Here is a 26645-nt window from a genome sequence, read left to right as displayed (position 1 = left end):
CAGGTGCTGGTGGGGACCAGGGACCCTTCAGTCCCTCTGGGATTGCAGCTCCCATCATCCCTGAGCGTTGGGTGTGGCTGGCTGTGGTCGCTGGGAGTTGCAGTCCAGCGACATCTCCTGCTCCCCCATTTCTCAGCTCCCCACCTTGGCAGGGAGATGAAAGGCACCATTGTCTTGCTCAGAAGCATCAGACCCCAACTAATCTCTCCTCCACACACCCCTTTTCTCCGTTCAGTCCAAGAAATCTGCCACCTGCTTCCCACGACCCCAGACTCCCAAACTGCGGAGCGAGGAGCACAAGCGCAGCACCCATGCGGGAAGCAAGAAGGACAAAGCCCAGGCAGCCAACAAGCAGGTAAGGAAGCCTCAGAGCTTCTTACTCTTCCATCGGGCTGACAGAGCAGGGTGCAGGGAGCCTCTGAGGCTGTGGCATTGCTGAAGCAGAGGCAGGGAAGTTTTTAAACAAAGGTTGGATGACCACCTGTCAGGGATTCTTTAGCTATTATTCCTGTGTTGCAGGAGCTTGGGGTCCCTTCCAGCTTTACAGTTCTATGGTTCTCCAAAGTATGATCTCTCCTTTCTGCCTATCTATACACAAACACCAGACTACCACACACACAAACTCAATCTCTCCCTAACTTCAGACGTGGGCCTGGTGCTTTTCTGCAGTGATTTTAATAACTGGGGTGGAGGAGGGGGTATGTCAAGGGATGCTAACTCTTCTCTTGAGTTCCCTTGTGGGGATGAGAGAGCACAGAAGAGCTGCTGAGGCCTCCGATTCTCCTGACTCCTCCCTCTTTCCCTGCAGCCCAACAGGCGCCAGTCGATGGCCTTCAGCATTCTGAACACTCCGAAGAAGCTGGGCAACAGCCTCCTGCGCCGGGGGCCCAACCGCAAAGTGACTCCCAAAAACTCACCTCGGAGCAGCAGCCGGAGATCCCCGAGGGCAACATCATCACCTAAGGGCAAGGTAGGAGGAAGGAGGGGCCTCCCCTTGAGAGTCCCCACGAGTCTCTCACTCCCAGCATCCCCTTGGAGCAAACATGGGCGGGAGGGAGGTTCTGCCTGGAATGTGAGTCTGCATTTAGTGTACAGTATTTAGATATAGAGTCTGGTGGAGCTAATAGAGAGAGATGAGGGCTGGAAAAAGCCATGAGTCTGGGACTCCTTGGAGCACAGAAGGCGGTTTGCCAGCAAAAGAAGACCAGAAGAGGCTGCTGGATCCGGCCAATGGCCCATCTAGTTCATCATCCTCTTCTCACAGGCTGACCAGATGCCTGTGGGAGTCGAGCAAGGGCTGGGTGCATTGCTCAGTCATAGGGTCGGGCACCCCCATGTGCCAGGCATGACTCCCCATCCTTTTGCTCCTTCAGGTCTCATGGGCTGCCGGAGCAGGCCAGCCTCCCCTTGTGCAGTGCAAGCAGGCCTGTATGGAAGCTCTTCTGGCTGGGTCACACCAGGGGCAGCACGGGCCTCCCTTTGGGCTGCTATCCCCTCCCCTCCCACTGGTGGTGTGTGGTTTCTGGGTTTTGCAGCACCTGTCTTGGGTGTGGGACTCTGCCCTTGCCCAGGGGACCGGCTTCACCTGCTGTCTTCTTCCTGATCTGCTGCCGTGCAGAAGAGTGACGAGAGCCACTCTCGTCGTTCTCATAAGACTGTGGAGTTCATCTTGGGTTTATCAAATCTGAGGGGCAGAGTGGGGGAACGAAGCTGTCCTCCTCTCTGGGCTTCCGATTAAGAGGCATGTCAAAGCAAGGCAGCTTCCTCAGGCAGCAGACTTTGGTGCCCTTAAGGTGACACACTAGGAGGAGGATCGTTCCCATGGGGCACAAGCGTGGCTCGAACCAGCAGGAGAGCAGTGGAGATGCAGGAGAGCTCTGGCCGCAGCTGCCCTTCATTCGGTGGAGGCTTGTACAGGAGAACAACCCAGAGGATTGCAGAAACAGTGGGGTGGGCGTGGTGGTCCCAGTTAGATCCTTCTGCCTTTTGAGCTTCTGCCATTGAGCCCACCCAACTCCTGTCTTCTTTTCCCCTTCCTGCAGGCAAACTCCAGGTCCACGAGGAACACCAAGTTCTAACGCCATTTTTCCTGGCTGAAAACTCCCCCGCCTGCCGCATCTCCCCAGAAGGAAGGGAGCCAGGTGCCAAGGCCCCTCAGTCTCTGCTACCAGCTGAGCCGCCGGCAGCCTTCCTCCCCCTCCTCGTATTCCCTCCCAGCTCTGACATGGCCTGAGACCCCAGCCTTCTGGCCAGGATGCCAACTGGTGCACGGACTCTTCACCCCGCCCCGTTTTCCACGTGATGGTGGGTGGTGAGCCTCCTTGGCTGAGAGATGGGGAGGGTGGCTTTCCCCTCTGTGGTGATGGCAGCCGTGTGTGCGTGTTGAGGGCGATGGGACAACCTCCAAACCATTCCAGGGACTGGCTCTTAATACCAGCCACTGTTCCATCAGGCAGGAATCGGGAGTGCTTGGCAAAGGAGGACTAGGCTGGCAGTATTTTACGCTCCCAGGGAGGCAGTGTCATAATGTTTACCACCTTTGCCAATGCAACACCCCCTCCTTAAGCACCCAGAGTGGCACACCTCCTATTGAGGAGCTAGGTCCCCCTAGTAAACGCTCCCTCCCTTTCACGCCGAGTAAGGAAGGGCTCTCTGCTTGCCTCATTGGCGCAGTAAATGGCCAAGGCACCAAAGTTGGAGATGTTTTGTGGCAAGGCGACCCTCTTCCCAACCTTGGTTCTTTTTTAAAAACAACCAATTGTAAAGCAAGGGCCAGCAGACTAGAGAATTGGGGTGGGAAGCTTCTGTCAAACATTGAAGACTAGTTGCTTACTCATTACCAGAAGCTGTGGGGGGAAACACATTTCTCTCCTCTGCAAAACTTTGCCCTGGTTGTCATAGAGTCATGTGCCTGCTTCCTGGTGATGTGAGCCACCATTTGGGAGCTGGGGTGGCTTTTGTGCAAGAGGGGTGTTAAAAAAAATAATCTCTTGAGCCTGGCGACTGGAGGAATCATTCCCGGGAGGAGGTGGGAGCGCCAGCTGTCTGAAGGGCCCCTTGCTGGTGGCTGGGCAGGAGGAGGAGGAGGAGAAAGCTCCATTATGTACAGGCTGTGCATTCTCTCCCTCCCCTTATTCCACAGGCTTTACTTAGCTGTGTTGCTTTGTATTGTACTCTGTAGGCACTGGCATGGAGTGGGGCAGGGGGGAGGCCTCACTGCAGTGTCCCTCCTGAGAAGGGGGCGGAGGGATGCGTGGCTGTGCAGGGGCAGCCGTGGGGCCAGTGCCCACGCATGGATCTTGGGGGGCACAATCCGGCCGGACCTTTTCCTGCAGATGCTCCATCAGAGTGCACAGGAGCTGTGCAAAGGCCCCTGCTTTGGATCCCTTCCGTGGGCAAGCGTCCCACAGCAGGGCCTGGCCCTCAGGAGAGCCCCGCTGGATCTCCCTGGTGAGCTGTTTCCTGGACTGGGGAGGGACACTGCCTGAGGGTGCCCCCACCGCCACCACTCGCAGCCCTCTAATACTCGCCTTTGTAGAGAACTTAGCAATCAAATGTGTCATTTTAAAAAATGTTTCTACTTGTAAATAAATGGTATTTTTCTCCCAAAAAAACAGTGGCTTGGTGGTGTTTCCTCCTGCTTTGAGTGTACCAGAGGCAGGGCACAGCCCAGAAAGCAGCTTTCGGTCTAAGATGAGGGCGTTAGGGCTGAGAGGTACGAGGAGCTGCCTCTGAGCTTTTTGGACAAAGTGCATTTTCTCTCAACGCTTTTGAGTTTCCACAAAGATCCATTCCCCCCAATCCTTTTAAAGATGGCTTTTATTGAAAACTTTGGCACAGGACAGAGTCAGCCCGTGTCCCTGTTGAGCAAGTCCTGTTCCAAACCTACCCACGCCTGACGCAGAACAGCCCCTTCCTTCTGGGGCATTAAAATAGCGCTGCCTCCCCCAGGAAAGTGCTGTCCAGGCTGCCATAGGAGTGGCCCTGACCATTCACTGGGGCAGCAGCCACATGGGGGGGAAAGATACTTGGAGCGTGGTGGATAATGGCATGGACTGATTTTCAACTGAGTAACAAGGTGCGCTGAGAAGGGCTGCAGTTGGTGGCGGCTGCATAGTGAGGGCAGTGGGATGCTGTGTGTGCCAGTCAGCTTTAGGTACATTTTAAAATAGAATTGTAGAGTTGGAAAGGGGCATCTAGCCCAACTTCCTGTAATGTTCTCAATCACTGCCTGACGGTCAAATGGTGGGATACAAAAGGCCCCAAAAGGGTGAAGGTCCTATTGCTTTCCTAGGCGGCTTTTGTTGGCCCCCCGGAGGGACATGGGAGGATGGATCCCTGGCCTGATCCCTCAGGACTCTGTATGTTTTTATCAAGAGAAAAGTACACCTCGTCTCTCCAGATGAGTAGACCCACCCACTGACAGGGTCACTTCTCAAGGTTAAGTTTCTGTTAATTCACCCTTGAGCCAGGATGCCAGGATGGTACTCAGCAAGTCCCTACAGCACAGTCGTCCCCCCCGCAATAACAGAGCTGCCTCTGCCACCACCACCTGGGGCCTGCCTGACCCCTGACAGTGGGCCAGAGCCTCCTGCCACCCCGCCCCACACGAGTAGCCCAGGAGGATTTTGTGGCCTCTTAAAGTTGTCGAGAGCCAAGAGGGTTGCATTCTCTCCATTCCTTGCCTCATTCAGGTTTCCCGGCAGGGTAGCAGGCCAGTTCCCACCCTGAAGTCAGGCTGAAATAGACCCAGATCTTCACAAACACCTGAGACAGGTACACCTACCACCACCTGTTCGTTTTGTGGCCCAAAGGCAGGGCCCTCTTTCCAGGGAAGGCGCTGCCCACCTTTGCAAGCTGCCCAGTTTTGCAGGAGGGTCTTGGTGCAAGGGAGAACATGGGGCTCCCTTGTCCCTGACTCTTACATCTTTCTAAGATCAAACTAGCCCTGTGTGATGGGCCCAGCCCCCAAACTGGAAGCCAATGCGAACAGCATTTCACATACGAATTAAGCCCGTGCATATCTGCTGTCCAAAGAGGACCTTGGCTCATTGACAGAGCACATCCTCCACCGGGGAAGGAGCTTGGGATGCGAATCTACTTAAACGCGTCGTATTTCAGGCTGCTGCTGGGAGTGGAGGCAAGATGACGAAGGCAGCAGGAAAAACCAGTGGCAGCCGTCCACTTGTTCAAGCTGGAACATCAAGAGGATACCTCTAGCTTTTATTTAACACAGTTCTACATATTGCTTGGAGCTATATGGGTGAGGTTGAAAATCCTCCAAGAAGGAATGGCATTTTGCTACCTTTCCCACGCCCTCAATGTCCCATTTGTTTTCCTCCTTCCTTGAGGAGAGGTCTCCTTCCTCTGGAGTGGGTGGCTGGAGCTGGCAGAGGGGGTCCTGCCTGGAGCAGAGAGAGACTGCGTGACCCAACGGAGAGCAGAAGCAACCGGAAGTTGGTTTCCCAGCAGCCACGACGCCCGCTCTTCTCCCATCCCTCGGCTGCACCGCTGCCCTCCTGCATCTTGTGTCCCTGCAGAACCGCGAAATACAGAAAGAGGGTTGGTTTTCAGAGCACCTACTATATGTAGCGCAAGATGCCACAGGCCTGAGCCAAGCTTTTCCCCAACATGGGGCTGATGGGAGTTGTCATTCAAAACATCTGGAGGGCGCCAGGTTGGGGAAGCCTGGCTATTATACCGCTGTACAGTGGTATCTTGGTTCTCAGACTTAATCTGTTCCGGGAGTCGGTTCGACTCATGAAACGGTTCGAAAAGCAAGGCACCACTTTTGTGCTGCTGGATTGGCTGCTGGAGCTGCTGGCACTCAATTGGAAGCCTTGTCGGACGTTTGGATTCTGGAAAAAAGTTAGCAGACACTCACTTCCTAGTTTGCGGCGTTCGGGAGCCGATTTGTTCGGGAGCCAAGCTGTTTGGGAACCAAGGTACCACTGTATACATAAAGGAAGAAAAATAGCTTGCAAGGGCTTAAATGACCCATTGGGTGCCTTCCAACACTACAACTCATACATATGGTACACAGAGGCATGCAAACCACTTTGTGGGTATTTTTTTAACAAGTGGTGTATTTGGGGGGGGGGGGAATAATGAGGCCACAATGTCAGGCCGTAGGCTTGTGTCAGTACAATGCAGAGCATCAGAGGAGTGCAAGACCAACTCAGTGCTGGCGTAACTGGCACATATCCTGTCGGAGAAAGTCCTGCTACTCCACCTGGGACTGCCAACAATTGCTGCTGCCTCTTTGCTGGAGAGCATCTCTCTCAGAATCTCCTGCAAACAGGCACAAATGTGGGGCCTTGTCATTATCGAGTCACAGTGCGAAGGGGGACCCTAAGTTGCCACCTTAATGAGCTGACAGTACCTGTTTTGCATTTAGAATCGTAGAATTGTAGAACGGGAAGGGTCTGCCAGGGGCCACCTAGTCTTAGCCCCAGCAATGCAAGAATTGCAGTTAAAGTGTCCCTGACTGGTGGCCATCTGCTTAAAGACCTTTACAGCTGGAAAGCCTGGGGGGGCAGCGTTGCTGTGAGTGTTCAGCAAACACTTGCATAGTGCATGCTCCTTGCTCCAACAAGGATCTTCTGCTTGGAGAGAAATGTGGTGTTTCACAGGTCCAGCCCTTCCTCTTCTAGGCAGGGCCTTGCACTCACAATTCTTGCACACGAGCAATTGGAAGGTGCAGAGAGTTTAGGGGAGCTGCCTGTTTACCTCCGAAGCTCTTGCTCAAAAGTCCTTAGGTGCTGCCGCTGTTGATCTGCTCTGGGACTTTGCCACGCTGATTCCTGAAACGTGGTGTCGGCTTCCAGTTGACGGCCTTTCGCGCTGCGCCTGCCGGATCGAGGATGACGCATTCAAACCTTGTGTTCTGTATCTTCTTTGTGAAGTTGTTGATGATCAGCTCCCGTTTCAGGGACAGGCCGACGCCCTTGGCTTTCTCCCTGGGGTGGGGAAGAGAAAGAAGGAAGAAAATAAGTTGGAAGGGAGACAGTGGACCTTGGGAGAGAACAAGTTGGGGAAAGTGTGTGCCTTTATTTAGTGTTGGTTGCATAAAATGTATACACTGCTTGGTTCTGGAAAAGCCTCAAAAGGCTGACAAAAAGAGCAACACGGTGGGATTATTAGCAAAAACTATTTAAATTGTTCGGAAAAGTTTAAAGCCAGCATTGACCTAAAAAACACATGGGCATTCTAAACATTCTGGGTGGGCCTCTCTATACAAAAATGTTTTCTGCAGAGGCCCAAAACAGCACATCTCTGACTGGCATCGATAGGCAGGAAGTTCCAGAGTGCAAGTACTAGCACACTAAAAGATTGATTTCTTACAAATGCAGAACAGGTATAATGTACATCTGTAACACTGCCAGTTCCACAGATTGACGCGGTCGAGTGGGCACCTGGATGCTTTAGTTGAGATTCCTGCATGGCCGGGGGTTGGACTAGATGTCCCTCGGGGGTCCCTTCCAACTCTCTGATTCTGTGTGGGGTAAGGTGATCTTGCAAGTAAACTGGTCCCAAGTAGTTATGGGCTTCGCATACACCTAAGAGCATAAGGAGAGTCTTCAGGGTGAGGCCATTGGGCCACCCAGCCCAACCCTTTGATCTCAAAAGTGGCTGAGCAGTTGTCCATGGGAAAGCCAGCAAGCAGGATGGTCAAAGGCCTGGAAACGATGCCTTAAGAGAAAGAATATTCCACCTAAACATTAGGAAGAACTTCCTGACAGTAAGAGCTGTTCTGCAGTGGAGTTTGCTACCAAGGAGTGTGGTGGAGTCTCCTTCTTTGGAGGTCTTTAAGCAGAGGCTTGACAGGCATATGTCAAGAATGCTTTGATGGTGTTTCCTGCTTGGCAGGGGGTTGGACTGGATGACCCTTGTGGTCTCTTCCAACTCTATGATTCTAGGATCCGAGCCCAAGATCCACTCTCCCCTCCGTGGTTTCCAGCAACTGGCGCCCAGAAGCATTGCTGCCTCCGGCCGTGGAGACAGAGCAATAGCCATTGTGGCTGGGTAGCCGTTGATAATTGGACCACCTTGAACGTGGCCAGGTGTAACAGCAGGGGCAGGTCCTCCGAAAGCTGCAGGCTGCTGCAGATGTCACCTGGAAAGGCTGGACCCCAAGCAAAGCCTCTCCTCCATTTCCCCTGCTTTCTGTCCATGGGAGGCTGCCTTCGGGGGGAGTCAGGTGGCTGCTCCATCGAGCTCAGCGTTGCCCCTCCCCGACCAGCAGCAGGCGCTCTCCGCGGGGTCAGAAGTGTTTCCAGCCCTCCCTGGAGGCGCTGCCACTGGGGACTGAACCTGGCACATTCTGCATGCAAGGCAGGTGCTCTGACACTTTCAGAACCGTAGAACTGCAGGGTTTTGCGGGGGGGGGGGTGGAATCCCAAGGCCCATCTAGCCCAACCCTCTGCGGGGAAACGGACCGACTGCCGGGTCCCCTGGAAGCTGCAGGGTTTACTCACTCGGTGCGCCCCTCGCTCACTTCGCCACGTGGGTACAATTCCGACACAAACTGGCCATTGGCCAGCCAGTACATGATGCCGCTGTCTTCGTAATCTGTGTAGCCTTCGCATGGAATGCGGATCTGTTTACCTGAGCAGGAGGAGAGATCACACGGAATCACCTGACAGGGCCCAAAAGGAAGGCCAAACAGCCCCCTCCCCTTTGGAAGGAGTGGCTCTGGGGGACCAGGCGGTTGGAGGATGGATGGCGGCTAACAGATTGAGGTTGAATTAGGGTCCAGTCGCTGACAACTCTGGGCTTGCGGCGCTCATCTCGCTTTACTGGCCGAGGGAGCCGGCGTACAGCTTCTGGGTCATGTGGCCAGCAGGACTAAGCCGCTTCAGATTGAGGTTGAATCCTGACAAGACAGATGTACTGTTTGTGGGGGACAGGAGGCGAGCAGGTGTGGAGGACTCCCTGGTCCTGAATGGGGTAACTGTGCCCCTGAAGGACCAGGTGTGCAGCCTGGGAGTCATTTTGGACTCGCAGCTGTCCATGGAGGCGCAGGTCAATTCTGTGTCCAGGGCAGCTGTCTATCAGCTCCATCTGGTACGCAGGCTGAGACCCTACCTGCCTGCAGACTGTCTCGCCAGAGTGGTGCATGCTCTAGTTATCTCCCGCTTGGACTACTGCAATCTGCTCTATGTGGGGCTACCTTTGAAGGTGACCTGGAAACTACAACTAATCCAGAATGCGGCAGCTAGACTGGTGACTGGGAGCAGCCGCCGAGACCACATAACACCGGTCTTGAAAGATCTACATTGGCTCCCAGTACGTTTCCGAGCACAATTCAAAGTGTTGGTGCTGACCTTTAAAGCCCTAAATGGCCTCGGTCCAGTATACCTGAAGGAGCGTCTCCACCTCCATCATTCTGCCCGGACACTGAGGTCCAGCACAGAGGGCCTTCTGGCGGTTCCCTCATTGCGAGAAGCCAAGTTGCAGGGAACTAGGCAGAGGGCCTTCTCGGTGGTGGCGCCTGCCCTGTGGAACGCCCTCCCATCAGATGTCAAAGAGAAAAACAACTACCAGATTTTTAGAAGACATCTGAAGGCATCCCTGTTTTATTTTTCTGTTGGAAGCCGCCCAGAGTGGCTGGGGAAACCCAGCCAGATGGACGGGGTATAAATAATAAAATTATTATTATTATTATTATTATTATTATTATTATTATTATTATTATTATTATGGCGCATGAAATTACTGGGGTGCAGAGGGTAGACTGCACACCTGTGGGGATCTGGGCAATCTTGAATGGGCATTGAGAAAGCAAAGGGGGGTGGGTGGGTGTGTGCATGTGCCAGCCAGACAGAAGCCCTCTTGGTGGGGGTGGGGGTCCTGCTGGTTTCAATAAATGCCTTGCAGGGAGAACACTGGGAGTGAGCGCTCCAAGTCTCTTCCGCCCCCCCAAATGACTGTTCTCCACACCTTCCAATCTGAAGGCTTTAAATGTGCTTTATAACCTCAGGCTGCATGGTAAAAGACTGCCCCATTCAGGCAACCCACCTGCTTGCCTCAAAATTATCAGTCTTTAAGGTACCACGAGTCTCCTTTAAATTTTGGGAGGGGGCTAGCAGACCCTCCCAGCTTCCCCCGCCACCTGGAATTCAAAGTTCCTAATGGCTGTCCGGGTGTGGGCAAATATATAAGAGGGTGCTGGATCAGGCCAATGGCCCATCCAGTCCAGCATCCTCTTCTCACAGTGACCAACCAGGTGCCCCGATGGGAAACACACAAGCAGGATTCGAACACAAGAGCCCCCTCCCCTCCTGCAGTTTCCAGCAACTGGGATTCAGAAGCATTGGTGCCCCCCCCCCCCGCTGTGGAGCCAGAGCAAAGCCAGCCTAGCTAGGAGCCATCGATAGCCCTCTCCTCCTCCATGAATTCGTCTAATCCCGCTTTAAATCCATTCAGGTTGGTGGCCATCACTGCCTCCTGTGGCAGGGAGTTCCACAGTTTAACTATGTGTTTCATAAATAAGTCCTTTCTTTTCTCCCTCCTGAGTCTTCCAACATCTAGCTTCAATGGGGACCCTTAGAGGTACCTGCTGGATTTGAGGCAATATTCCTTGTGCAAAGAAATAATTCCCTGTAGGGGCTTTAATCCTTCTGCATATAAATATCGGGAGTTCTCCAAGGAGAGGCTGACCGATTCTTCCTGACAAGTCTTCTGCTCTATACTAAGGACAACTCGAGCTGCTCCTGGTGGGTCTTGGAGAGGCCTGGTGGGCCCTTCATGTTCCTGGGGGGGGCAAAGGTTCCCAAAGCTAGGCTTCATTGGTTATCGTCTCTCCATGGACCAATAATAGTTCCCCCGGATTCCCCAGCACCCTTCTCAAACCGGTCTGACTTGTTTGTGCACGGCATTACTTACTGCAGGAAGGTTTCTGTGCGACAAGGTCAGAAGAGATGTGTGGCTGCACATTTGCGGCTGATTCTGAAAAGAGAAAACTCTTGAAATGAAGAGGAGGCACCCTGGGACCCTAGGATAGCCTTTTCTGCTGGTGCAGACGGGTAACCTCCTAATCCCCCCCCCCTGAGATGACTGGTGTGTGGTTTCAGATGGAGAGCCACAACCTGACCTGCTTATTGTATTGCAAAGAAGAGAGCACTTTCTGAAAGGCGCAAAGGCATTCAGGCCACACACCCCTTGATGGCATCGTACGGGCTCCTGAGTATGTTGGCAGACCACCACTGCCCCTTACCTACGTGGGGCTACCTTTGAAGGTGACCCGGAAACTACAACTAACCCAGAATGCGGCAGCTAGACTGGTGACTGGGAGCGGCCGCTGAGACCACATAACACCAGTCCTGAAAGACCTACATTGGCTCCCAGTACGTTTCCGAGCACAATTCAAAGTGTTGGTGTTGACCTTTAAAGCCCTAAACGGCATCGGTCCAGTATACCTGAAGGAGCGTCTCCACCCCCATCGTTCTGCCTGGACACTGAGGTCCAGCGCCAAGGGTCTTCTGGCGGTTCCCTCGCTTCGAGAAGCCAAGTTACAGGGAACCAGGCAGAGGGCCTTCTCGGTAGTGGCACCCACCCTGTGGAATGCCCTCCCACTAGAGGTCAAAGAGAACAACAATTACCAGACCTTTAGAAGGCATCTTAAGGCAGCCCTGTTTCGGGAAGCTTTTAATGTTTGATGGATTTCTGTATTTTAGTGTTCTGTTGGAAGCCGCCCAGAGTGGCTGGGGGAACCCGGCCAGATGGGCGGGGTAAATAATAAATTATAATTGTTATTATTATTATTATTATTACCATCTGGTTCCCAAGTGCTGGCAAGACTTGTGGAACAGTCTGCTCAGGGATTTGCGGTCCTGCTTCTGCTTGGCTCTCCCTTTGCGTTTAACACCCCTTTGTATTTAACACCTGTGTCCCACTCACTGTAGGGCTGGAGCCTGTGGATTAGGCCCCCTGCCTCAGCCCCGCCAAAGAGCCAACAGGCTCTTTGTTCTGGGTAGAATTGTAGAGTTGGAAGGGGCTCCCATGGGTCATCCAGTCCAACCCCCTGCAAGGCAGGAATCTCAGCTAAAGAATCCCTGGCAGATGCCCTATCCACCACCTCCGCTTTAAACTTTCCAGTGAAGGAGAGTCCACCACCTTCCGAGGGAGTCCGTTCCACATTCGAACAGATTTTACCACCAGGAAATTATTCCTGGTGTTAAGTCGGGGTCGCCCTTTGAATGCCTTGGTTCGGGTCCCAACCTCTGGAGCAACAGAAAACAGGCTTGCTCCACCTGCCCTGCGGCAGCCCTTCAGATATTTGAAGACGGCATCGCCTGTCATTCTTCTGCAGGCTAAACATACCCAACTCCTTCAACCGTTCCTCACAAGGCTGGGTTTCCAGACAGAGATGCTGCCAAAGGGGATGGAGACCCTCTGGAAAGGTCTGGCAGCTGCCGATCCCTGACTGCTGACCACTCACTTTTAAATGGCCAATGGGTTTTGTTTTTTTTAAGGGAGGGGGTTTTGTTAGAGGGTTATCTCCTCCCACTGGCCCCTTTGCCTTACCTTGGAAGGAGGTGCCGCTGCAGATCAGGGCCAAGAGCAGGCAGCGGGCCTGGTGGCGGAAACCTGGAAAGGGAGTGGGGGTAGGTGGGGGGGAGAGACAGTTAGCATATGCAGCCAGCAAGAGTCTCCACCAACTCATTGCTTGTCCCCAGAGCCCTGCAGCCCAAGGGAACCTCTCCCCAGCTCACAAGGTGCAAATCGCGCCTTCGCACGTCGCGAACCTTGGGAACGTCCTGCTGCAGGATGGTGCAATGGCTACTGGCTTCGATGGCTTTGACAGGTTAAGAGAGAAAGGAGGTGGTCTAGCCACGGTTAGCGGCTGCCGTACCCAGTTGCCGAATGGCAGTGGCTGAGCGCAGGGTGGGGCTGAGCAGCAAAAGTCAGGCTCCAGCTGCTTTGCGGCAATTGAAATGCCTGCCTGCAGAAGAATGGGAGCTTTTTACAAAGTACTGTACTTAAAAAGGCAACAAAAGGACTTGGACTCCATGGCAGGTTTTGAATAAACACTCACAAATTTATAACATGAAGAAAATAATATGTATTAACAAATCAGAGAGGGAAGCTGAGGGAAGTCTGGGGGGGGGGGAGAGGGAGGGAGGGAGGGAGGGGAGGGAATAAAAAAAGAGGGAAATGTAATTGACTATATTGATAACTTGTTTTGCTAAATTTGTTTAATAAAAATTTTATAAAATAAATTAATAAATGAAATGCCTGCCTGCACTGCAAATTTAGAGGGGAATTGGCCAACATATAAAATGTTATTAGAGAAAGATGAAGGAAATATCAGATTAAAGGAATATAAAGAGATTAAAGGGTATTTAAATGTATGGCTGCAGTATTTTCAAATTAATCAAAGGTTTCAGAAAGATAAGGTAACAGGATTTGAAGACAGTTTTTTCCAAATTTGATAGAATATTATTGGGAGGGGATACCAAATATTATATATATATATATATATATATATATATATATATATATATATATATATATATGATTTATTATTGGAATGGGAAACAAAAGATGAATTAACAAAGGAGGCCATGATAAAATGGGGACAAGATTTAGGGAAGGCTATAATGGTAGAAAAGTGGGAGAAATTATGGATGAGGGATAGTAAATTTACGCCAAATTATGACCTAAGAGAAAATATTCTTAAAATGCAATATAGGTGGCATCTTACCCCGGCGAAATTGGCAAAGATATACAAAGGGAGTGATAATTCGTACCAGAAAGGTGTCAAGGTGACATATGGCAGATGCAAAACAAAAGCAAAGCATAAGCGCCAGAGGTCCTAAGATGTAATAAAATGTGAAAAGTGACCAGGCGCTTAGTTCCCAGCAAGGGATTCCTTCCTCTCCCTCAGAGGGAGGCAGTCAGGCCAGGAGGAGCCCAGGGTATCCCCCGTCACACCGTCCCCAAAACCACCATCAGGCCAGCTTTACGCTGTCCATCCATTCATGGATGTGCTTTAGCATTTTAACTTTGTATAGCACCTCGGCAGAAAGGCAAGGTGGAAGTGCAAGGAATAAATAAATGAGTAAATGCCGGCATAACACGAATGGACAAATTATTATCTTTATTGCTACTGCACCACGTTGAAAATGGTCATTCACAAATGCCCCCAGAGAATAGAAGAAAATGGTAAGGGACCCCAAGGGTCATCTAGCCCAACCCCCTGCAATGCAGGAACATACCCTCTAACATTTCCCTGATGAAAATAGATAATGATCGTTTTACTGTTCATACCCCGCACATCTTACTTGGTTACCCCAGACACTCTGGGCAGCCTCCAACATATATAAAAACACAATAAAACATTTTTTTAAAAAACCCTTCCCTATACAGGATATATCAGCCCTGAGTGCTCACTGGAAGGACAGATTGTGAAGCTGAGGCTCCAATACTTTGGCCACCTCATGAGAAGAGAAGACTCCCTGGAAAAGACCCTGATGCTGGGATAGATTGAGGGCACTAGGAGAAGGGGACGACAGAGGATGAGATGGTTGGACAGTGTTCTCGAAGCTACCAACATGAGTTTGACCAAACTGCGGAAGGCAGTGGAAGACAGGAGTGCCTGGCGTGCTCTGGTCCATGGGGTCACGAAGAGTTGGACACGACTAAACGACTAAACAACAACAATACAGGATAGCCGTCAGACGGCTCGGGAGTCAGATAACTCCATACCCCACAACATTCCTCCAATGAAAATTGGGACATCCTAAGAAAAAGAGGGACACTCCGGGATCAAATCAGAAACCGGGACGGCTTCTCTAAATCAGAGACTTCCCTGGAAAATAAGGACACTTGGAGGGTCTGCAGGAATGAAGAGCTCAAGGATCCCTGATCCCAAGGATCCCACTGTTGAACATCTCTTCCTGTCAGAAGTTGCTTCCTGCTGCTCAGTCGGAATCTCCTTCCTTGCCATTTGGATCCCTTGGTTCAGATCCCTTGGTTCAGATCCTTCCCTCCGGAGCAGCAGAAAACTAGCTTGCTCCATCTTCCGCGTGGAAGGCATTTGAAGTTGGCTCTCCTGCCTCCTCTCAGTCCCCTCCATTCCAGGCTCAGCACCCCCAGCTCCCTCAACTGTTTCTCACAAGGCTTGGTTTCCCTCAGAGAACTACACTTCCCAGCACCCTTTGCAAACCACAGTTCCCAGGATTCTTTAGGGAAGTTGTGCTTTGAAGGTGCGCAGCCTTGGCTTGAAGTGTACAGAGTTACACTTCAAGAAAGAGGGAAAGTTCCCCTTGGACCTGCGGCTGCTTCCTCCCTCTTTTGCGATGCCACTGAAGGGGCACGTCTGTGTGGGTGCAGATGGCGCCACTGAGGCTGCAGAGTGTGTGGCTCAGAAGCCTTGGCAGAGGCGGTGGAGGCGGCTGGCTCCTTACCTGTGGCTGAAGACATCCTCTTCGTCCTCTTCGCAAGGAGGGTGTCTTGGCCGAGGGAGAAGGAAGAGCTTTATACATCTGGTTCCTGACTCACAGGAAGTAACATCAACGCTTGCCCTTTCTCAAAGTCTCTGCTCAAAAGGAGAGTTGGGGGGGAAGGTTGGGGGGGGGAAGCAGGTGGGTTGTAGAGGCCGTGTGGTGCTTTTGGGATCAGCACAGCATGTCTGCGTTCCAGCCTCTCTGCCCCCATGACTTGCCAGTGAGTCCAAAAAGGATCAGACACAGCTGATGTTGGTTCTTTCAAGGAACTCCAAGAACATTTTGTGGATTGCTGACCCTTCAAAAGCCAACTTGGACACTTCCCCCTTTCCTGGAAGCGCAACAGCACTTCTGCCCCTCTCAGTTTTGCTTTACATTTCCGCTGGCATTGCTAAGTCATGGGAAACCCACCTGAAGACACAGATTTAACTAATAATCCGAAAAATCTCAGCCCTACGTTGTGCAAGGGGGAAAACCCGCACAAGCTCAGAATGAATGTGATGTCTGGTGGGAAGGACCGCTGGGTTTTTCTCAACTTTTGTTCTGAGCTAGATTTAGCGCCACGTGAGCTTCTGGTGCAAAGGCTTTCTGTTTTCTTTAGATAAGCCCTTTCTTACTCACTGCCCTCCTCGCCTGGAGTTCTGGTTGGTTTCGTTCTTGAGCTCCGGACTGCAGAAAGTGCTTTTGTCCAAAATGAAGCCCTTCAGTCCACAACTGACCTGGAGCTGGAGTTCCCTGCACTGACTCCTAGGGGCCAAGAGGTTTTCGGGCCCCCAATAAAATATTTGAGGGGGCCGCCCCGCCCCCCCCCAAAAAAGTTGATGGGCATTGCCATTCAGATGGTGTGAATCCATAGCAGGGACCAGAGGAGGAATGACCCCTGGGAGGAGCACAGGGAGACAAAACGCCGTGGTGCGTCTGCATCCGTGAAACTGGACACCTTCATCTGCCCCAGCTGCAACCAAACATGTCTCTCCCTTTTCGGTTTCTACAGCCACAGCAGGTGCTATAACTCCCCAACGATTTGACTTGACACCCTGAAAGCGCATTTCTTCGTTGTCTCCCAAGACAGACAGGTGCCAACAAGCAGGAGTTTAAGACATAGGAAAAGGAAAAATTCTAAAACGGGTAAAAAAAAGAAAAATCATACCAACTTCCTAACCTTTATAGCGTAAAGCAGCTGTTGGCAGAGGTTGCAATACTGCGGGTTTCATTTCTTTTGTCTCCTTAATAATTAACCTCTGGGAATGTGCAGCCAACCGCCTGCCTTTGTAGCCTTAACATGTCCACATTGCTGGGTACTTAATGTCTCTGCCCAAATTGTGCCCATTGGAGCACTCTGTCCAGCCATCTGCCCACCCACCCACTGATCCTTCCTCTCCCTCCTCCGCCTCCTTCTGGGAAACATAGTCTAGCTGCCGCCAACAGACAGGGTGATCTCAGCGGGTCACTGGCTCTCCCCTTGCCTGGAGCGAGAACGACTTCATAGCACAGCCATGCTGCCGCCCATTGCCCACCTGCTTTGAATCAGTTAATGATGGAAGCCAGCTGTGGATCCCTTTCTCCCAATGGAGAGGGGCAGGAAGGGGAGCCCCCCAGGCCCCAACCCTCATGGATGGCCATGGGGACCTGGGCTTTTAAACTTCTTTGCAAATGGCCTGATGGTTGAAGGAATTGGGTTGTGTTTAGCCTGCATAAGAAGCGTCAGAAGGGATATGAGAGACATTTTCAAATGTCTCGAGGGCTGCCCTGTGGAAGAAGGAGCAAGCTTGTTTTCTTCTTCTCCAGAAGGCAGGACCTGGAGATTCCGACTAAACATTAGGAAGATTTTTCTGTGATAATTTTTTTATCAAGGTTTTCAGTATTACAGCAGATAGATAGATAGATAGATAGATAGATAGATAGATAGATAGATAGATAGATGTAACAAATACAAAATAAGGCAAAGACAAAGAGGAATGAGTGCCTGCTATGTACGTTTCCGAGCACAATTCCGAGCAGCGGCCGAGACCACATAACACCGGTCTTGAAAGACGTACACTGGCTCCCAGTACTTTTTCGAGCACAATTCAAAGTGTTGGTGCTGACCTTTAAAGCCCTAAATGGCCCTGGTCCAGTATACCTGAAGGAGCATCTCCACCCCCATTGTTCAGCCTGGACACTGAGGTCCAGCTCCGAGGGCCTTCTGGCGGTTCCCTCACTGCAAGAAGCCAAATTAAAAAATTCCTTCAGTAGCACCTTAAAGACCAACTAAGTTTTTATTTTGGTATGAGCTTTCGTGTGCATGCACCAAAATAAAAACTTAGTTGGTCTTTAAGGTGCTACTGAAGGAATTTTTTTATTTTACTTCGACCCAGACCAACACGGCTACCTACCTGCAAGAAGCCAAGTTACAGGGAACCAGGCAGAGGGCCTTCTTAGTAGTGGCACCCGCCCTGTGGAATGCCCTCCCACCAGATGTCAAAGAGAACAACTACCAGACTTTTAGAGGACATCTGAAGGCAGCCCTGTTTAGGGAAGCTTTTAATCTTTAATAAATTATTGTATTTAATATTTGGAATCCGCCCAGAGTGGCTGGGGAAACCCAGCCAGATGGGTGGGGTAATAATAATAATAATAATAATAATAATAATAATAATAATAATAATAATAATCTCCAAGGCAATTGACTAATCTGGAAAATACATATATTGTTGAATAGAAATAAGTCCAGGAAGAAAGTCTTATCACATCCATATTTCTCTCAAAACCAGTCAGAAGAGAAGAGGGGCAGATGAAGATGATAGACTTTGCAGAACTGGTGAAGCTGGCAGGGAAAATCTGGAACCAGCATGATTGGAGTAAATTCATACGATATCTGAAAGATCACATCACTAGCAGGGTTGTCTGAAGACTTGTAATGAGAAACTTTCTATCTTTCTATATTCAAATTTTGAGATATTTTGCAATGAGTATAATTAGAATTGGAAAGTGTATACATTGCAATGATATAAGGGTTAATTTTGAAAGCCATGAGGCGTTAGGGAAGGAAGTCGATAGGCTCTAAGAGCCAAGGCAGTATAGTGGATAACGATGATGTGAATGTATAATGTTAAATGGAAAACAAATAAAAATTATATAAAAAACAAACCAACCAGTGAGAGGAACTTACAGTATTTAGGTGCACATCACTGCCACACAAGAGTCCAGTTTGTTTTTTCGAGATAAAAATCCCATGTGCCATGTGACATTTTCTTGTAAGGCAATGCTCTAGATGCCGTTCCACGAATGTGATGTCCAATAAAGTTTTCTGATTTGGACAATCACAAAATGAGTTACCAACCGCAAAAAAAATATCAAGAGTTATTTTGATTTGATCTTTACCTTCTGAGGGAATTATGGTTCTGATGAGTTATGGTCAGGGCAATATCTGCATCCATGAAAATCAGGGATTTTCTGATACAAATTAAATCTATTTCATCCCCCCCCGCAGCTCTGGCTTGAAACCTACCCAAGACAAGAGGGGGGATTAACGTTCTCCATCCTCGATAGCAACTGCCTTGACAAATACACCTGGGAAATTATGTTTGCTTTTAAAGGAAGAAAGTTTGATGTGTAAATGAAGCCACCACTTCAGCCCTTTTGAAGATGAAATGCCACCTATGCCTAAAATAAAATAAAAAAACAGGAACAGGAACAAGAGGCGGTTACCCACTTTGATTCAGAGACAGGTGCTTGACCGTCAGACATGCTCAGTGACTTGAACTCATGGCAGATTTGAGTCAAAAAGGGCAAAATTATTCCACGGTCGAACTTTGGCCTTCAAACCAGCCGTGTGATTTGCATAGCAATGTATATGGAAATCAGGTGGTTTTTTTCTAAAGGACCTGTTTGCATGCTTTGTCTATGTCAGCCATGCAAAATTTGAAATTATGCAGGGTCTGAGTTTTCTGAGGTTGACTGTTAGCTGCAGCAATAGCCTCAATGAAGTGGCCCTTTGCAACTTTTAGCTTCCCCCCATAATTTCCACAGGACAATTTTACCCCACTTCTGCTGTTTCCTCCCCCCTCCACCTGTACCTTCCTTTCTAACTTCCCAGAGCATGCCCTGTCCCCCCTCTCTCACTGGGAGGGCAAAAGCCCACCCTGGTTCGTCCTTGAGGTATTCTTGCGTCCAGTCCTCCTTCTCTTCCACATCTCCCACTTGTGGAGCATTCTGCCATTCTTCTTCCTCCTCCTTTTCAAATTGTACAGCTTCTTCATGCACCATGGAAATGTCCAATGTTGGTAATTCCTCTTTGTCCTCTATATCCAATTTTACAGCTTCATTTCCAGTCCTGTTTTCCATGCAGTTTTCTCTATTTGCCTCTCTTAATTGTTTATTATATTCACGCAACTGGTTGGTATACAAATTCAGTTCCTTTCTAATGTCAAAAAGTTCTAAAAGAATCTTTTGCCAAAGCTGGTCTTTTGCGGATGTTGAGTCTAGAGCCATCTTATCTATTCCAGTCTCATGGGAAAACAGCAAGTTGCACCACAGGGAATAGTGGTAGTGTTATTCCAAAACATTGTACTCCATTTTGTTACCCAGGCTGGCATCTTTTCCTTTTAATTTCTTTCAGCCATACCCCCACTTCTTCTTTTTAGCAATTCCACAACACAAAGTCCAATCGCTGATCCCTCCAGGGACCTAGATCTGGCTCCCTGGGGGGCTTCTTTTAAGTCCAATTGTTAATAAATTGGATACTTCGTTTCACCTTCCCGGCAAGCGATCAGGTTACTGTATCACAGTCTCTCAATTGGAAGAGGTCGGCTCCCTTTTTAAGCCTCTTCCGTGGCCAATTCTATCAGATCTTAGACTTTTATTATTCTTTTACTCACGGTTTCCCAATTTTGATTTCTTTTGCTGTGGGAGAATCCACCGCTCTCCACCGCCGGCACGGAGCTTCGCTGCCATGAGGGTGACAGTGACGCTCAAAATGGCCCCTTCGACTACCACCCCACTCTAAACAGGGCTCTTAACCGAGCTTACCAGAAAGTAGGGGAGTCAGAATTAGGGCGCTGCTGAGCACTTTGTCCCCATAAAGCACAATATGGGGCTCTTTCGGGTAGTCGCGTTGCTTTTGCGGCTTTCCCCCCCCCCCCTCGCGGCGCCAGGTTGCCTCGGAGCTCGAGGCAAACCCCACTGGACGGCGCTGGCAGAAGACCGGAAGGGCTTGGGCTAGTATTTAAATGGTAGCCGAGGCCTCCGCCCTGTATCTCCATTCCTTGGCCCCGGCCTGACTCTGTGAGTTGTCTGGTAATGGCCGCCTTGGTGATTTCAGTTGCTCGGTTGATGACATCATTATTTGGCGCCGCCCTTCAGAGCTTTTGCTGGTGACAGCGCACAATCTGCCTTTCTATTGGATGCTGCTGGAGTCTTCAGAGCTTCTGCTGGTGATGTCTAATTTAATTGTGTTTAATCATTATTTTAGGTATGAAAGGTGTGCTTTTGGGGGGGGGGAATTTATGCCAGATCCCTCCCTGATGGGCAAGGTACGCTTTGTCCTAATTTGATGCAATTTGGTTCAGTGGTTACGGGGGAAGGGTGTTACATCCGCGCACACAGTGGGAACATGTGTGTGTGTGTGTGTGTGTGTGTGTGTGTGTGTGTGTTTGCCTTGTAAATTTATGAATAATTAAATTAATTAATTATTTTTTATTATTATTAATAATAATAATAATTTATACCCTGCCCCTCTGGGCGGCTTCCAACAGAAATATTAGAATACACTCATTTCTTAAAGATTAAAAGCTTCCCTAAACAGGGCTGCCTTCAGATGTCCTCTAAAAGTCTGCTACTATAGTTGTTTTTCTTTTTGACATCTGGTGGGAGGGCGTTCCCCAGGGCGGGTTGCGGGTTTATATATTTGAGACCTTAAATTCTTATAAGAGTGTATACGTCCATACAAGGAGAGACGGGGGGGGGGGGTCTGCTCAGCCTGCAAATCTCCATGCCCAGACGAAAGTGTGGCAGATTCTTATCTGAGAGATGTTGCTTGCACATGATGCAGCCTTGACAGCACACTCTGAGGAAGCTCAGCATAGGTTCATCATGGCTGCTGGAAGGAGTGCACAAACAGACACCTTCATCTGCCCCAGCTGCAACAAAACATGTCTCTCCCCATCTGTCTCTACAGCCACAGCAGGCGCTGTAACTCCCCAATGGTTTGACTTCACCCCCAAAGGTGAAGTCTCCTCCTCCATTGGCTACCGAGACAGATGGTTGAGCGACTGAATGCACCAGTTCGAAGCCTGTTTATTTTATTTTTTAAACTTTTGCCTGGCCATTCTTGCAAGGAATTCAGGGTGGCATGGGTGGTTCTTCCAGTCAACAGCAGCTTTACCCTCACAATGGCCCTGTGAGGTAGGCCAAGCTGAGAGACAGGAGCTGTCCCAAGGTGGCCCAGTGAGTTCCATGGCTGAGAGCGGAATTTGCACCCAGGTGCCCTCAGTCTTGATCTGCATCAGTGAGCCTTAAGAGAACGCATACCAGCAGGGCAGTCTGGAGCAGGTCGGGCGCCCTGGCGCTGAGGCGCGGAGATAGCTCCGGCGCCCCCGCCCTCGCAGCGTCCCGCCCGGTTTCCACACGGCTTCGCCGCACCGCACCGCGCACTGCCTCCCAGCCCGGCGCCCTGGCGCACCGCGCCACCGGGACCTTACCTAGAGCCGGCCCTGCATATCAGTTACAGGAACTGGGGCAGTTTGCCTGCAAAGCACAGTCACAATGAGTTTGATGAGTTAACCCAGAGATTCCCAGTACTGTAATTGCAATACAGTACTAATAAAGATAATCTCTCTCGTCCCATTTCTCCAAAGTACTAGGAAGCTCTGAGTGAGTCCTACAACTCCAGAAATAGGCACTGCCTAAAATAAAAATAAAAATAAAAATAAAAACAGGAACAGGAACAAGAGGCGGTTACCCACTTTGATTCAGAGACTGGTGCTTGACCGTCAGACATGCTCAGTGACTTGAACTCATGATGACAGAACTGAGTCAAAAAGGGCAAAATTATTCCATGGTCGAATTTTGGCCTTCAAATAGGGAGTTGCTGCAATTTTGGGATGATCCTGAGGAGCCCACAAGTAGTTTCCATTACACGTCCTAGTGCTTGTGTTTCAGTCAATCACGCCACAAAATCACCATGAATAATCACAGAGTAAGTGTGAGTGTGCGTGAGACAGATTAATTTTATTAAACTTGTATCCTGTCCTCCCCAAAGGAGCCCAGAGCAGCAAACATCAAAATGTTAAAACAATGAGGTTCCGGTTTCCGCCGGCAGGAATGGCGGACCTGTTTTCCATCCCTCTGACCTTCGTAAGGAATTTGGCGGTTGCTAGGGGAGTAAATGGCAACCCCCTACCCTCTCCGGGGGTTACGGAGAGGGGCCGCTGGCCCGCGATGCCCCCAGACCCACTCCGACTGTTTATGGAGTGGGGGGAGCTTGGGCTGAAAAGCACTTACGAGGGCCAGGACTCCCGGACGCTAATCTGCATGGCGGGGATTTCCATGGTTAAAGAAGATAATTAGGCTTAAATCTATGGACATACTTCAGAAGGAGGGGAAGAAGCGCTGTTTACTGCTGAGAAATTTATGCTGCTAAGGGAGAGGAGTCAAAGGCTGTATTTCATCTGGAAGAAGGATTGATGGGGACGGAGCGATAAGGGAAGTGAGTTTTTTTTTATTTTTCTTCATATGAGTTACTTCGTACCTTCCCAGACGCGATGTCCTGGCTTGTTTGGAGTGAAAGAGAAGCAAAAGACTGTGTGAGTTGAACTTTATAAACTGTTGTTACTGAGCATATTTTTTAAAGATGTGGAGTTGCCGATGAGAAAAGCCCCCCCCCCTAGTTGGACGGAAGGAGTGCCTGGACGCGTTCGGAGGATTTATGAGCTGTGATGCACTTTGATTTGGAGCAGCGACCTGAAGCTAAGTTCAGCTATAGGGCAAGGAGATCCATTAATTTACCAAGAGTTTATGGTTTGATGTTTGGGTCTTCTGCCTGGAAAAGCTGTAAATTTTACAAAGATCGTTAATCTACATGGCTATGAGAGAAAACGAAAGTGATTTGAGCTTTTTAAGATGGCGCTGCTTCGTGTTGACGCAACAGGGAGCTCCAGACTAAGAAGATTTATGGGGAGGCTGGACTGATTAACCCACACAGGAGAAAGAACATCTGTGAAACCTTGTTTGATATTTATCTCAGCAGCTGGGAAACAATCGGTTGAAAGTGGAAAACATCTATGTGACTGTAAGGGAAAGATTTGGATTATTATGAACTTGGAGAGACGATTTGAACTTTAGAAAAAAGACGGCAGTGGACGGTTGCGAGGAATCCCCAATTTCTTGAAGCATGGGAACCCAAAAAAAATTTTCTAGATGATTTGGCATAACATTCGGTTTGATTGATATATATGTGTATAATTTGAAATAATGAATGTGATATAATTGGTTTTAATTGGAAAACTAATAAAAATATATTTAAAAAAAAATGTTAAAACAATGCAACTGGAAACATCTGCAAGCAATTTAAAACCAAATTGTGCTTGTGTCCCACACGGACTTGCTTGTGAAGATGTGACTAATTTCGCTTGGCCTGGGAACTGGGGGTGAACATCAGACCAAACCTGCCCCTTGGCAAAGTGCCTGCGAGGAGAGGGCAGCAGTAGGATGATTAAAGGCAACAAAAACCCACAGCAATTGCAACACTTTTGGAGTGTTATAGAATTTTTAAGGTACGCACACATAGCGGATGCGCACCCCACAGAAAACCAATCCTTCACCCTTCAAAATTTAGGAAATATTGCCTGAGAAAAATCACACCTTATTTTAGTGCACAGAGGTAAAAAAAACCTTCTGCAGAAGGAAAAGATTGGAGAAAGCTTTCCCAATAGCTCTTTTCACTTACAAATCCTTCAAATCCTGTCTTAAGGGCATATTTGGTGTATGAATAGGATGGGCCTGTGACTCGGATTCAAGAACTAAAGTATTTACCATCTCAAAAGAATGGCCAGGCTGCCCAGGTGATGCAATCATTACAACATTATCAGGTATCTTGGCAGAGAGGAGAGAAGCCATACAGACCACCTATTTCTGTGATGTATGTATGATGCTTTTAGGGTGTTGTTGTTTAGTCGTTTAGTCGTGTCCGACTCTTCGTGACCCCATGGACCATAGCACGCCAGGCACTCCTGTCTTGCACTGCCTCCCACAGTTTGGTCAAACTCATCTTCGTAGCTTCGAGAACACTGTCCAACCATCTCGTCCTCTGTCGTCCCCTTCTCCTTGTGCCCTCCATCTTTCCCAACATCAGGGTCTTTCCCAAGGATTCTTCTCTTCTCATGAGGTGGCCAAAGTATTGGAGCCTCAGCTTCAGGATCTGTCCTTCCAGTGAGCACTCAGGGCTGATTTCCTTCAGAATGGATAGGTTTGATGTTCTTGCAGTCCATGGGACTCTCAAGAGTCTCCTCCAGCACCATAATTCAAAAGCATCAATTCTTCGGCGATCAGCCTTCTTTATGGTCCAGCTCCCACTTCCATACATCACTACTGGGAAAACCATAGCTTTAACTATACAGACCTTTGTATAGGTCCGTATATAGCTTTAACTATATAGCTTTAACTACCGTATACGGACCTTTGTATAACTATACGGACCTTTTAGGGTAGTCTTTGCCTAAAGGGTTGGGCAATGTCAAGAGTCTTCAAAGGTTCCTGCAAACTTTGTTCTTGGCCTCTCTTACCTCCTTGCAAGGTGGGGGTGGGTAGGGGATAGGTGGGACTCTTGCAACAACAACAAAAACCGAAATATCTGCCTTGCTTTCCCGGGATCTTGCCTCCATCCATTCTTCTCTCATTGATCATGGACTTAGGGGACGCAGAATCCCTTGGGGAGTTGGGCAGCAGAAGCCAACCCCCAATTCTTCTACAGCAGGAGCATAGGGTCAAAACCACCCCTGCTTCTCTCTTCTTCCTCCTTGCAATCAAAATTTAGATTCTTGTATGCTCTGTGAAGGCAGGGACGTGCTGTTTTATTTCTGCTTCTGAGATACGGTATGTTAAGCACCATGTTCCAATGATGATGGAAATTTACTACAACCCAGAGTGCTGCTCTGTTAACTGAGTCAAAATGGACATGTTTTCTCCCTGCAAAGTCAGCACAGTGCAAATTAATGTCAAAAGTCTGAGTCACAGCAAGTCATCAGAATTATTTTGCTTTATTTTCCTTTCAAGGAACCCTGACGTGTTTTCATGAACAGAGTACCATTTGAGAAAAGAAACAGGAACCCGTCCACCCGTCTCTCCCCCGACCCAAACTGCTCCAGGCAAACCATTCCTAAACACCACTGGGATGGGAATTGAAACAACCATAAACTGCTCAAGTGCAGAGGGACCACTTCATTTGGGGTGGGGAGCATAAATAAAGCTTTGCTTTTGAAAAGGACAGGTTAAAGGTAAAGGTACCCCTGACCGTTAGGTCCAGTCACAGACGACTCTGGGGTTGCAGCGCTCATCTCGCTCTATAGGCCGGGGAGCTGGTGTTTGTCCGCAGACAGCTTCTGGGTCATGTGGCCAGCATGACTAAGCCGCTTCTGGCGAACCAGAGCAGTGCACGGAAACGTCGTTTACCTTCCCGCCGGAGCGGTACCTATTTATTTACTTGCACTGCAACAAAATGTTGCAGCACAGGGCTCCTGTTCAATGCTCCAGCCAGCCATGGCCTCTCCCCTGACGTTCAACTTTAAGATGCTCCCTTCAATTCCCTCTCAACAGTCAGGAGACACCCCGCACTGTGCATTGAAAGCAGTGTCACGCCACTTTCAAGCAGTCAGGGTTTCTCCCAAAGAACCCCGGGAACTGTTGTTTGCTAAGGGCGCTGAGACTTGTTCGGAGGCCCTGTCCCCTTTGCAGAGCTACAACTCCCAAGCTTCCTGGTAACTGGAGTTGCTTAAAGTGGTGCGATCCTGCTTTCAATGCATGGTGTGCCTATCACCACTTTTAGCTATTTCTTCAAAATGCCCCCCCCTTCTGCAAAGTTCCTCCCTGGAGACCGCAAGGACCTTCCTCTCGAGTGTGGATGGTGCTGCTTTGGCTCGTAACAAGGGACACTCATTATATAACACCACTAAGAGGAAATGATGCCCTCCTTGGTTAAACAGGAAGAGACATCCAATG

The 26645-nt window shown here is 49.6% G+C and overlaps 2 protein-coding genes across 19 annotated transcripts in view; one reads left to right on the top strand and one right to left on the bottom strand.

Annotated features, from left to right (window-relative positions):
* Positions 1-2743, top strand: part of NUMA1 (nuclear mitotic apparatus protein 1) — a 72208-nt gene extending 69465 nt beyond the window's left edge. For all 17 annotated transcript variants that reach the window (XM_060273971.2, XM_060273970.2, XM_088668481.1 and 14 more), the window contains 3 exons: positions 236-355; positions 809-970; positions 2043-2743. In XM_060273971.2, the coding sequence (XP_060129954.2) occupies positions 236-355; positions 809-970; positions 2043-2078 (318 nt within the window). In that variant the 3' untranslated portion in view covers positions 2079-2743. The remainder of the gene's footprint in view (positions 1-235; positions 356-808; positions 971-2042) is intronic.
* Positions 2744-5185: 2442 nt separating this feature from the next.
* Positions 5186-16759, bottom strand: IL18BP (interleukin 18 binding protein). Of its 2 annotated transcripts, none has more exons than XM_060273974.2 (6): positions 16615-16759; positions 12529-12591; positions 10888-10950; positions 8478-8607; positions 6730-6959; positions 5186-5534 (listed from the first exon to the last, which is right to left on the bottom strand). In XM_060273974.2, exons 1-5 carry the CDS (start codon positions 16664-16666, stop codon positions 6755-6757), a joined length of 513 nt encoding a protein of 170 aa, XP_060129957.2. In that variant the 5' UTR covers positions 16667-16759; the 3' UTR covers positions 5186-5534; positions 6730-6754. The 2 variants fall into 2 exon arrangements, with proteins under 2 accessions (XP_060129957.2, XP_034971251.1); XM_035115360.3 differs by lacking the exon at positions 16615-16759 and adding an exon at positions 15414-16153.
* Between the last annotated feature and the right edge of the window lie 9886 nt (positions 16760-26645).

The sequence above is a fragment of the Zootoca vivipara genome, chromosome 4 (genome assembly GCF_965207765.1).
Source record: "Zootoca vivipara chromosome 4, rZooViv2.hap1.1, whole genome shotgun sequence".
In the NCBI taxonomy this organism is placed as follows: Eukaryota; Metazoa; Chordata; class Lepidosauria; order Squamata; family Lacertidae; genus Zootoca; species Zootoca vivipara.
The sequence above is the reverse complement of the archived record's forward strand: the minus strand, read 5'-3'. Positions and strand labels throughout refer to the sequence as shown.

Coding starts and splice junctions, on each gene's coding strand:
- IL18BP (XM_060273974.2), bottom strand. CDS start 16,666: ATGAAACCCGCAGTATTGCAACCTCTGCCAACAGCTGCTTTACGCTAT. Junction 12,592..16,614: donor AGCTGCTTTACGCTATAAAG/GTTAGGAAGTTG, acceptor CTCCCTTTCCAG/GTTTCCGCCACCAGGCCCGC. Junction 10,951..12,528: donor CAGCGGCACCTCCTTCCAAG/GTAAGGCAAAGG, acceptor TTCTCTTTTCAG/AATCAGCCGCAAATGTGCAG.